The sequence below is a fragment of the Dichomitus squalens genome (assembly GCF_000275845.1).
Source record: "Dichomitus squalens LYAD-421 SS1 unplaced genomic scaffold DICSQscaffold_110, whole genome shotgun sequence".
Lineage (NCBI taxonomy): Eukaryota > Fungi > Basidiomycota > Agaricomycetes > Polyporales > Polyporaceae > Dichomitus > Dichomitus squalens.
Window position 1 is genome coordinate 1,797 of NW_006766992.1, and position 10,678 is coordinate 12,474.

Here is a 10,678-nt window from a genome sequence, read left to right on the forward strand (position 1 = left end):
TCCGCTTCACCTCCGCCTCTTTCTATCGTGTCCTCCAGGCCCACGTCGAAGCTTCACACATCCCGCCTGAACTCCTCCCCTGCCTCCCTCGCCAGCAAAGCCTCCTCCAACCTTGGGGGAACTCCGCGCGAAAAAGGCCGAAACCACAATGGACTTGGAGGGAGCAGAGCGCAAGGCCGCGGAGGAGGCCGAGCGCATCCGCTAGCTGGGCTGCGACCACGAGCATGCGCATTGCGACTGAGCAAGGCGAAGTTGACCGTGGCATCGCCGACAATCGCCATACCCAGGAGGGACGGGCAGTATCTCGAGCGGCTGGGGATGGGCTTCTGGCGCGTTGTGTTTGGGGTTGTCTCTGTTGCGGCGGCGGTGTCCACCAGGTGAGTCCACCGTCTGCACCCTACTTGCGATGGTTCAATCGAGAGACGGGTCCCGGAGGATGATGCTGATGCGCATCACTCTGCGCAGTGCTCCGACCTACGAAGACGTGTCCACGTACGCCCGTGAGACGTATGCAGAGTAGAGTAGCTCATTGTGAGCTTACCGATGTCAAGGTGAATGCAGCAAAGCGAGTCGATACAAACTTACTTGAAAACGCAGGAGCAAGGGACCCATAGTACTGTCGTTCGAACCAGACATAAAGATCAAGAAGCAAAGCGCCGCAAACTAGAGGAGGGCATCGCGCTTCATGCGAAGGGTCAGCTCTAGCGAAGCATCCTACTAAACAGGCTCACTCTCGTCCTTGAAGTCCTCCAAAGTCGGAGACGCCCTGCTCGGGGTAGGGCTTTTCTCGTCACGGCCCGCATCAACGATGGCCGGGACAACCATCGCCGTTTGCTGAACGTGAGGGATCGTGGGCCGGTCGGGTTGGGGTCGCAGAACGCAGAACGTTTGCCAAGGAGATCCCCAATGCGTTTCCTCACAGGTACGGCTTCGTCCGACGCTGGCATTAGGACGTATGGTGGGCTTGTGTGTGGAGCACATGCCTCAGCTCCACCGTCAGCCACACAGTCGGGAACATCACAGCACACTTCATCTGAACGTTAGGCACCGTGTTCTGAGGACAGCTTCCATAGAGACGGCGAGAATGGCGCCGAGGCTGCCGTCGAAGTGACGGCGTATGTGCACGTAGGTCAGCAGCTCGCGGCCTCCGTCAAGTGTACTCTCAGGTGAACCTTCTCGCCCCAGGTCCAAGATGTATAGTTTATGCGTTGTGACGTCTGCAGTGCCTAGCTGATGTCGTTCACCAATCAGACAGGGAACGGTACCATCGGGATGTACCTTCTGCTAGCCACTCTCCGTCTGTGCTATACGGCATGACATGCTAAGACGCCTTGCTGACAGGGTCGTGGCAGCGGTGCGTTGGCTCTAAGTCTTGCTTGATATATTCGTCTACTTTGGGAGGTACATATACCGGCAGGAAGAACTGTCGGAGGACACGGTCCGAGTAGTCTGTCGCTATTCGCCTGAGCTGGGCGACGTGTTGGTCGAGAGGTATTGGCTAGTCAGGGTGGAGTATCAAGGCGTACCTTCCTGAGCAACTAATCCGTGCCCTTGGGCAAGGGCACGGAATAAACCTCCACCTGCTATTGTGTGAAGCCAGGAGCAAAGGAGAGTCGCGATCGTCTCCCGGGGTCTGGCACCTCATAGTGTGCGTGGCAGGTAAGTGTCTTCAAGCTGTGTCGCAACGACTAGGACGTGCTGAAGCATGCTCGGGCTTCCAACTGTCGATCATGTACATTCTCTATATTCGTTACTGTAGCCACACCCTGAAACCGTCGCCGAAGTGGTGTTCGGAAGTTCTACAACTACTCTGTGAGTGATGCTGGTCAGTCAGATGCAGGCGATGAATATTCGGACGAAGACGGTGAAGACGAGGGTGACCCGGAATCTGTGTTTTTGGTTTCTGATCAGCCACCAAGTCATACTGATGGGCTACTGAGTTCTGCAGATCTAAAGTGCAGAACTCTACTTGTCAGTACTGATAGTTTAACTGCATATTCTTGTCTGTAGGAGGTGCTTCGCATGCGAAGCATGCATATGATTAGAGATCAAGTATCTGTCAACTCTTGTAGAGCACACTTCTAGAATTCTGCTGATGTACACCTGTACGAGGGACCGGCGGAGGACGGAGCTTCCTGCATCATCACTACGTAGAGCGACTGGCATTCCCGCATTCACATGTGGGCGGCCGGAGTATTCTGGCCCATGACCCTTGATTCATAGCTGAGTCTCATCACACTTCTGTTATGGTTGAAGCGCATGTACGCCATTATCAGAAGGCATACAGAGCGGCAATTTCTGACTTATTTTCGCAGGCATTCAGATGGAATAGCCACGAGCAATTACGTGAGAACCTCGGCGGCGTCAAAACCGATGGTCTTTGGACGTCCGGGCTGCCCGAGCACCGATCCTATCTCGTCGGAAGCGAATAGGTGATCTAGTCTATCCCCAACGAGTGGCCTCATGATCTAGTAAGTTTATGGGTGCGGAAACGACAGCGACGTCGGTCTGCCGAAGCCGACCCCACACCGCAGCGGTACATACCTGATACCACTCGTGATAGCTCTGTATGACTCTTCTGAGAAGAGATTCACGTGCTGTAGAAAACAACAGCTCTTCCGCCGCATCTTCACCAAAAAGTACATGGTCGCATTTTCCCTCACCAGTTTCTATGATCACCATCGAAATTCGTCGTCCACATTCCTGAGCCAGGTCCTACGCAATCCCGAGAAGTGGGCCGACTACATCTGGCTGCATCAGGAAAAAAAACCTTGACTAGGGAACCCTCTCAAGCCTCTCGAGCAGTCCAAGCAGGCTGAGGCATCCCCCCCTTTCATGCGTACTGTCGAGCACCCAGCGGCACTCGGCGAGGCCTCGTGAGAAGGGCTGAGGCGCTCATGAGTGCTCATGAGCGCGCCCGAGGTCTTACGAGAACGTACCGAGCAAGGTGAGCTTGCCTAGTATACGTTGCTTCCACATTTTCTGCCTTCCAATCCACCGCGATGTACATATTGAATGGAGTATGGTATGCATTGGGCATCAAAGGAGACATCTAACAAGCATAGACGTCGAGAGGTACATAGTATACGAGCTCAAAGTCCGCCCGCCCTAGCTTCGCCCTCGGTCTCACTGTCAGTGAGACCGGTCCGTCCCTCGAGCTCTGCTGTAGCGGCCTCCATAGCGAATGTTGACACTCGAGTGATCTGTGCCCGAAGTGTGGCCCCACCACTTGCAGTGCTAGAGTATGGTCCATCTATGAGTAGTAGTATAGGATAGGACACGACAACCACTTACAATGCACTTGAATACATACGCTTGCGGATGTTGAGCCATGCGGAGGGATTTTTGCTGCCATACGATTGTAGATCGGCCAGAAAACCTGCATAGAACGTAGCATTCTTGACCTCTGAAAAGTCTTCCCTGATGTGGCGGCCAGTGAACCACTCGCAGATGTGCGCGTGGATCTGACCGAGCATCAAGGATTTGGATGAATCAGAAACCACAATTAGAAATAATAAGGAGAATAGGCTTACAAAAGTGTGCACGAACGCAAGTGCTTGATCGGGAATCGGATCGAAAAATTCCGAGTGCAGGAAGCCGACACCAGTGCGCGTATTTGAAAAAAAAGCGATCTCCAGAGAGCGACCTATGAGGGCGTGCTCGCTGTACTTCTCTTTGTGCCCAGTAGCAACATCAAAAGTCTGCGTCCAAGTCAGAGTTTTGCACCCATTGATAACGGCAAAGAAGTCGAAAAGTCACCTTATGGTGAAACATGCCATCTTGTGTACCTCAGCAGCTGCAGATGCAGTGCGGCAGAACCCATAGGCGTCGATGATCTTGGCGCGGATATTGTCAGAAACGTCTCCGTGAACATAAGACTTCCGTGAGCCAATCTGACAATAACCGTGACCGGTAATTACATGTCCCAATGTTGCATAGATGGAACAATGACGTACTATACGGATCATATGCTCAGACAGAACATAGAGCGGTGGAGTCTCACATGCCGCACAAGCAGCATTCCAGGCACGAGTTACCAACTCGCGCTGCTTGCTTGGACCGGGGAAGAGATCATCTGTAAAAAGATAACATGAGTAGTAAGAGCCAGCTGCCGTCAGCAGACTCTTGACTTCATCGATGTAGTCATGGGCAGACAGCCGAGCTTGAGGGGATGGCTCCTCACTGCTCCGGAAAGGCGCTGACCGGATGTCACGGACGCTGGACAGACGCCCCTTTTTGCCGCCCATTCCCCTCCCCTTGATGCCCACCTTCCATTTTTGGACCATTTCCTTTCTTAGCCCATCCTAGTTTGGACACTGTAGATACGTTCCCACTGCCACATGCTCCGTTCCCGTGATCACCATGCTCTTGCCTTTTCTTTCTCGCCCTTTGTTCTTCCTTTGTCATCTTCACTGCCTTGCTCTCGCGCTTTGTCTTTGGTTGCTAAGCAGCCCCTCGAGTATATAAGGACCCCCTTAGGCGCTCCCTAGTCCCCATCTCGACCTCTTGGTCATTGGAACTAGGTGAGTGACCATAGCGTTGTATCTCCCTTCGATTGCTAATGCATAACTTGGTCATTGGGACTAGTCTGTCGCTGTCTGCGTGAAGACTAGCTTTCGTAGGTCTCGTGCCTTCGTGCCGACCTCCGCTCTGTCCTCGTCGAGTTTTCTGTCACGTTTATCCCTCTCCCTCCCTCTTTCCCCTTTCGGCTCCTTGCCGCTCGCCTACGGGGTCGTCGCCAAACGTCGACCCGAGTCTACGCGCCTAGTCGCCGCGACACCGGAGTTGGGGAATCGAAGGTGCTGTCAAGGGTGCGGCAGCAAGATTTCTGGAATCCGCATGGTCAACATTAGTCGGAGTATTGCCAAGAGGCACAGGGGAGATGAACATTGCATTCCGTTGCGAAGGGGCAGGACTTGGAGATGTGGTACGAGATGCGGTATGCGATGCGGTACGAGACACGGTACGAGATGCAATCTGAGATGCCACAGTACCACGCACCTCGCTGGAGTCATCAGAGTTGCAAATTGACTGTGGGGCGTTGGCAGGTGCGGGGGTAGCTGGAGTCGAAGGAACAGAGTTGGGAGAGACTGCAGCCTGCGGGACCATCAACGTCCGCTGTTCAGACGTGGACGGGGTGGACACCACATCAGGTGCCAGTGAATCTTGTTGGTGCCCCTCACAACGTCGGATGCGGGCAGCAGGGCCTGGCGTCACTGCAGTGGTCTGCCGACGCATGAGCTATGAGTATAAACGATGAATCAGAGCCATTATAATATCAGGCCTCCCACGAACGTACAGAAGCCTGGAGGGATGCAATAGCATCCTTGTCGCTGCTGCCGTCTTCTGATTCGGGTGGAAGCCCATCCACACCATCATCCTCAGCATCGGCACTGTCCCCAGCTTGATCCTCGACGTGTTGACTCTTCTTCTGCTTCATGAGTCGCTTTTTGGCATTGTGGAGTTCACGACGGAGGCGTTCAAGTTCTGTTTGTTCCTTGGTCTTGTGCTGCTGGTCTACAATCAACGCCCAGGGATCGACATTGTGCAAAATATCAGTGAAGTGTTGCATATAATGAAGCAACTGATTATACCGAACCTATCTGTTGCTGTTTCGTGCTTGCTGTGCGTGTACACTTTTGCCTCAGTGGCGGAGTGGCAGGTGTGGACTGCGAGAAAGATGAAGTATAAGCAAAAGCATGATGCACTGGAGTACTTGGACGACTGAAAGATGCGACACGTACATCTGAACCGCTGTCACGGTCAGATTCGACTAGTGACCATCCTTTGCGCTTCGATCGCCGTGGCATGGCAATCTATCCAGTATAGGTGGAGATTGTACGCTTGTGCTATAGTCGTCAACAAGCCAGTGCGATGGGTGTAGCGGATAAGAGAGGCAGAGCAATGGGGACTCACTGTCAACGAGGAGCATTGCCAGTTCCGACGGCCGGAGAATGCCATGTTTAGTGGCGCAAGGGCACAACGAGCGCGCGGGCCAACTCGGAAGGAGGAGAAGGCTGACTGGTCTTGTCTCCGTTGGGCCTGATTGCGACTCTGACTGTCTTGATAAAGCCCTGCTAAATCTCTCTAAGGCTTCACATCATGAGTGTCACGGACGTTGGACAGATGCCCCTTTTTGCCGCCCATCCCCCTCCCTTTGACGCCCACCTTCCATTCGCAGACCATTTCCTTTCCTAGCCCATCCCAATTTGGACACTGTAGATACGTTCCCACACCCGCATGCTACGTTCCCGTGATCGCCATGCCTTTGCCTTTTCCTTCCCGCCCTTTGTTCTCCCTTTGTCATCTTCACTACCTCGCTCTCGCGCCTTGTCTTTGGTTGCTAAGTAGCCCTTCTAGTATATAAGGACCCCCTTAGGCACTCCCTAGTCCCCATCTCGACCTCTTGGTCATTGGGACTAGGTGAGTGACCATAGCGTTGTATCTCTCTCTGATTGCTAATGTATAACTTGGTCATTGGGACTAGTCTGTCGCTGTTTGCGTGAAGACTGGCTTTCGTCGGTCCTGTGCCTTCGTGCCGGCCACCGCTCTGCCCTCGTCGAGTTTCTTGACACTTTTATCCCTCCCTATCTCTCTCCTTTCCTTTCGGCTCCTTGCCGCTCACCCACAGGGTCATCGCCGAACGTCGACCCGAGTCTACACGCCTAGTCGCCGCGACATTAGGTCGAGATCTCTCCCCCGGTGCTGACGCTCTGAATAAGGGTGTCCCCACCGCTACCACGTTGTCTTCCCCACCCTGGACTGCACCGGCAGACTTCACGCGTGGGACTCTGTCGATGAAGCTCATTGCCACCGACGAAAGGATCCAGCAGACGGACTCTGGTACTGGGAACCGTGTGAGTTGAACCCCTGCCCAAATCGCCATCACTGCCCAGATCGGATCAACTCAAGGGCCTTTGAGGACGAGTTCATCCCAGTCCCTGACTCCCCCGTTGCTGAGTCACCCACGACTCGATCCCCCATCCCCGGTACTCCGACCGAAGAGCTCGAAGTAGCGCTACTCGTCGCGCTTCCCCCATCCCCTATCCTCCCCCCAACTCGCCCACCATCCGCTCCGCCCATCATGGGACAACAAGGCGGACAACCGCAGGTGACAGGCCCCGCCAACAACCCACAGCAGGCCCAACTGGGCACCCAGACAGCAACACGACCCCCGGACCCCATGACGGTACTACTCCAATCGATGACCCTCCTCACTCAGTCTATGGCGCAGCTCGCCAACTCGACCACCGGGGCCAACAGCCTGAAGGCGGTTCAGAAGCCCTCTCCCTTCAAAGGCGAACAGGGGGGCGAAGCACAACGCTTCCTGGCCGCGTTCACTCTCTAGGCCACGTCCCAAGGATCAATGCTCAACCACGTGGACGCCACGGGCAATGTGATCAGCGCGCGTGACGACCAGTGGATTCGGGCAGTCCTCTCCTTCATGCAGGACAGTGCGGCTCTTTGGGCCACTCCGGCGATGGAGGAGATCACGCAGGGCACCACCCCGTTCAAAGGCTTGTGGACGGAGTTCCGCACCCAGTTCAAGGCCCGATTCGAGACGGTCGACGAGGCGGTCGATGCAAAAGAGCGCCTCCGTACATTGTGGCAAGGCTCCATGACTGTCCCGGAGTACGCCGCACGGTTCAACGAGCTCTCCACCCACACGGGCTACTCCAAGGCCGACCTCCGAGACCGCTTCTACGAACACCTGGCGGACTCCATCAAGGACGAGTTGGTGCACACAGCGAGGCCCATCGCTTCTCTCGAAGACCTCATCACCGTCTCCTCCGACATCGATGTCCGTGTCTGCCAACGCCGTGCTGAACGGGATCGTCAGCGCGGATGCACCACCACCACCACCACGGCCAAGCCGGCTGTTCCGCTGCATACCACCCCCTTCACGCCGCCTGCCCGAGACCCGAACGCAATGGACATCGATGCGACCCGTACGCGCGAAGAGTTCAACCGCCTCATACGCGGCAAGTGCTACAGTTGCGGGTCTACGGCGCACGTCAAGAAGGACGGCAGCCATGATCAGGACATCTGCGGCTACTGTCGCCGCGTAGGGCACCGCGAGACAGTGTGCATGGACAAGTTCCTGAAGAAGCCCCGTTCGCAGAAGCTCGCCGCCACGGAGGAGGGACCTGAGGAACCCCAGGTCGCAGCGTCAACATCGACATCTGCGGACGCCAGAGCAACCAACGCCCTCGTCGCCCAGCTCATGGAGCAGCAGAAGGCCCTCGCAGACCAGCTTGCCTCTCTGCAGAAGTCTTTTTAGAGCGGGTGCGTGTGAAAGCTGCCGCAGCAGCGCCCTCCAGTACGAGTACGGACTCTTCGCCTCCGCAGATCCCTGACCCCTGCCTGTACGATAGTGTTAGTCCGTGTATCATTCCCGAATTAAACCCATCCAGCTCGCATTTCCGCGTCAGTGTGATACTTAAAGGCAGAAACCGTAGTGTACGTTCCGCAGCTATGATAGACAGTGGGGCAACGGCCCTTTTCATCAGCCACCGTTTCGTAAAGAAGAACAACGTCTATTTACATAGGCTAGCTAGAGATGTCCCCCTCTACAACATTGACGGCTCCAAGAACAGTGCAGGCAGCATATCCCATTACGTTAGATTACAAGTACTTATGGGCGACTACACGGAATGGCTCGAGTTCTTAGTTACAGACCTGGGCCCCGAAGACTTCGTATGAGGCTTACCTTGGCTTCGCAGGGTCAACCCGGACATTGACTGGCAGGAGGGCACCATGGAGGTTGGTGCGGAGGAAACAGAGGCCGAGGCGGAATGGAAACCTGGTATTGAGCGGATCGCCGCCAACCGGGTGCAGCAAAGGAAGTGGTGGAAGGCTAAGGTCCTGGAGGACACGACTGAGGAGTTGTGGTGCGCCGCCGGGTACACCTACTCCACGGAACTCGCACAGAAGGCCAACCAGGACAAGCCCAAACGCACGTTCGAGGAGATCGTCTCTGAAGAGTACCGACAGTACTCGAAGGTCTTCTCTGAGACCGAATCGGAGCGCCTTCCAGAGCACAAGCCGTACGACCATGCCATTGACCTCAAACCCGACGCCCCAGAAACTCTACGCTCCAAGGCCTATCCGATGTCGCCTAATGAGCAGGAGGAGGTCGATCGGTTCCTCGAGGAAAACCTTCGGAAAGGCTACATAGTCCCCTCCAAGTCCCCTCCAAGTCCCCGATGGCGTCCCTGGTCTTCTTCGTAAAGAAGAAGGATGGCAAGCTCCATCTAGTCCAGGACTACCGCAAGCTCAACGAGATCACGGTGAAGAACTGGTACCGTCTCCCCCTCGCGACGGACATCATCAGTCGCCTGCGCCAAGCCAAGTACTTCACCAAGTTTGACGTCCGTTGGGGCTACCACAACGTCCGCATCAAAGAGGGCGATGAATGGAAGGCCGCGTTTACAGTCCACGATTGAGGCCTATTCGAACCACAGATCATGTTGTTCGGACTCACCAACTCCCCCGCTACGTTCCAAGCCTTGATGAACTCAATCTTCGCTGATCTGATCGCCGCAGGAAAGGTTGCTGTCTACCTCGATGACATTCTCATCTTCAGCACCACCATCGAAGAGCATCGCGCCGTAACCCACGAGGTGCTGAAACGACTCCAGGAACACGACCTCTACCTGCGACCGGAGAAGTGCGGGTTCGAGAAGACAGAGGTAGAGTACCTCGGCCTCATCATCCGCGAAGGCGAGGTGGCCATGGACCCGGTCAAAGTCAAGACCGTCACCGAGTGGCCAGCCCCCAAGAACCTGCGCGACTTACGCGGCTTCCTAGGGTTCGCCAACTTCTACTGTCGGTTTATCAAGGACTTCTCCAAGCACGCGCGACCGCTCAACGACCTGACCAAGAAGGACGTCCCCTGGACTTGGGGAACCGCGCAGCGACTCGCCTTCCAAGCCCTCAAGGACGCGTTCACGAGCGAGCCCGTGCTGGTCTCTTGGGATCCGGCTCGGCCCACGCGGATCGAGGTGGACGCTTCTGGCTTCGCGACCGGAGGAGTGCTACTGCAGAAGCTGGACGACGACCTCTGGCACCCGGTGGCCTATTGGTCTGAGTCAATGGCTGAAGCGGAACGGAACTACAAGATCTACGACCGAGAGATGCTAGCGATCATCCGTGCTCTTGAGGACTGGCGACACTACCTCGAGGGGCTCCCTGAACCCTTTGAGATTGTCACGGATCATCGTAATCTGGAGTACTGGCGCACCGCACGGAACCTCACTCGTCGACAGGCTCGATGGTCTTTATACCTCAGCCGCTTCGACTTCCACCTCACGCACAAGCCTGGCAAGACGAACACCCAAGCCGATCCCCTCTCTCGCCTCCCGACCCACCAGACTATGGACACAGAGGACAACCGAGATCAGATCGTACTGGGACCCGAGCGGTTCGTCTCTCTCTCGGCCACCCTCACGGATACGAGCACCCTGGAGCAGGAGATTCGAGACGCACAGGTACTCAACCCTGAAGTCGTCGAGGCTCTCCGCATCCTCAAGGAGAAGGGCCCTCGGAAACTGGCGAACGGACTCCTCGAGTGGGAAGTGCGCGATGACCTCATCTATCACCACGGGAAGCTCTACATCCCCCCTGATAAGGACTTTCGCAAACGAGTCGTCTTCTTGTGCCACGACGCGATCACTGC

The 10,678-nt window shown here is 55.7% G+C and overlaps 4 protein-coding genes across 4 annotated transcripts; 2 read left to right on the plus strand and 2 right to left on the minus strand.

The window, feature by feature from the left end:
• Positions 1–1,029: 1,029 nt before the first annotated feature.
• On the minus strand, positions 1,030–1,227 carry DICSQDRAFT_73109 (uncharacterized protein; the record flags this gene model as incomplete). The annotated part of the gene is made up of 1 exon (XM_007371489.1): positions 1,030–1,227. A coding segment is annotated over one exon (198 nt), but the record flags the coding sequence as incomplete, so codon positions are not given.
• Positions 1,228–3,092: 1,865 nt separating this feature from the next.
• On the minus strand, positions 3,093–5,440 carry DICSQDRAFT_175605 (uncharacterized protein; the record flags this gene model as incomplete). Its single annotated transcript, XM_007371490.1, has 5 exons — positions 3,093–3,237; positions 3,295–3,464; positions 3,534–3,701; positions 5,002–5,241; positions 5,300–5,440. 5 exons carry the CDS (start codon positions 5,438–5,440, stop codon positions 3,093–3,095), a joined length of 864 nt encoding a protein of 287 aa, XP_007371552.1.
• A 1,357-nt stretch (positions 5,441–6,797) lies between these two features.
• Positions 6,798–7,348, plus strand: DICSQDRAFT_175606 (uncharacterized protein; the record flags this gene model as incomplete). Its single annotated transcript, XM_007371491.1, has 2 exons — positions 6,798–6,843; positions 6,897–7,348. The coding sequence occupies 2 exons, from the start codon at positions 6,798–6,800 to the stop codon at positions 7,346–7,348; spliced, it is 498 nt and encodes a 165-aa protein (XP_007371553.1).
• Positions 7,349–7,618: 270 nt separating this feature from the next.
• On the plus strand, positions 7,619–8,281 carry DICSQDRAFT_73124 (uncharacterized protein; the record flags this gene model as incomplete). The annotated part of the gene is made up of 1 exon (XM_007371492.1): positions 7,619–8,281. One exon carries the CDS (start codon positions 7,619–7,621, stop codon positions 8,279–8,281), a length of 663 nt encoding a protein of 220 aa, XP_007371554.1.
• Between the last annotated feature and the right edge of the window lie 2,397 nt (positions 8,282–10,678).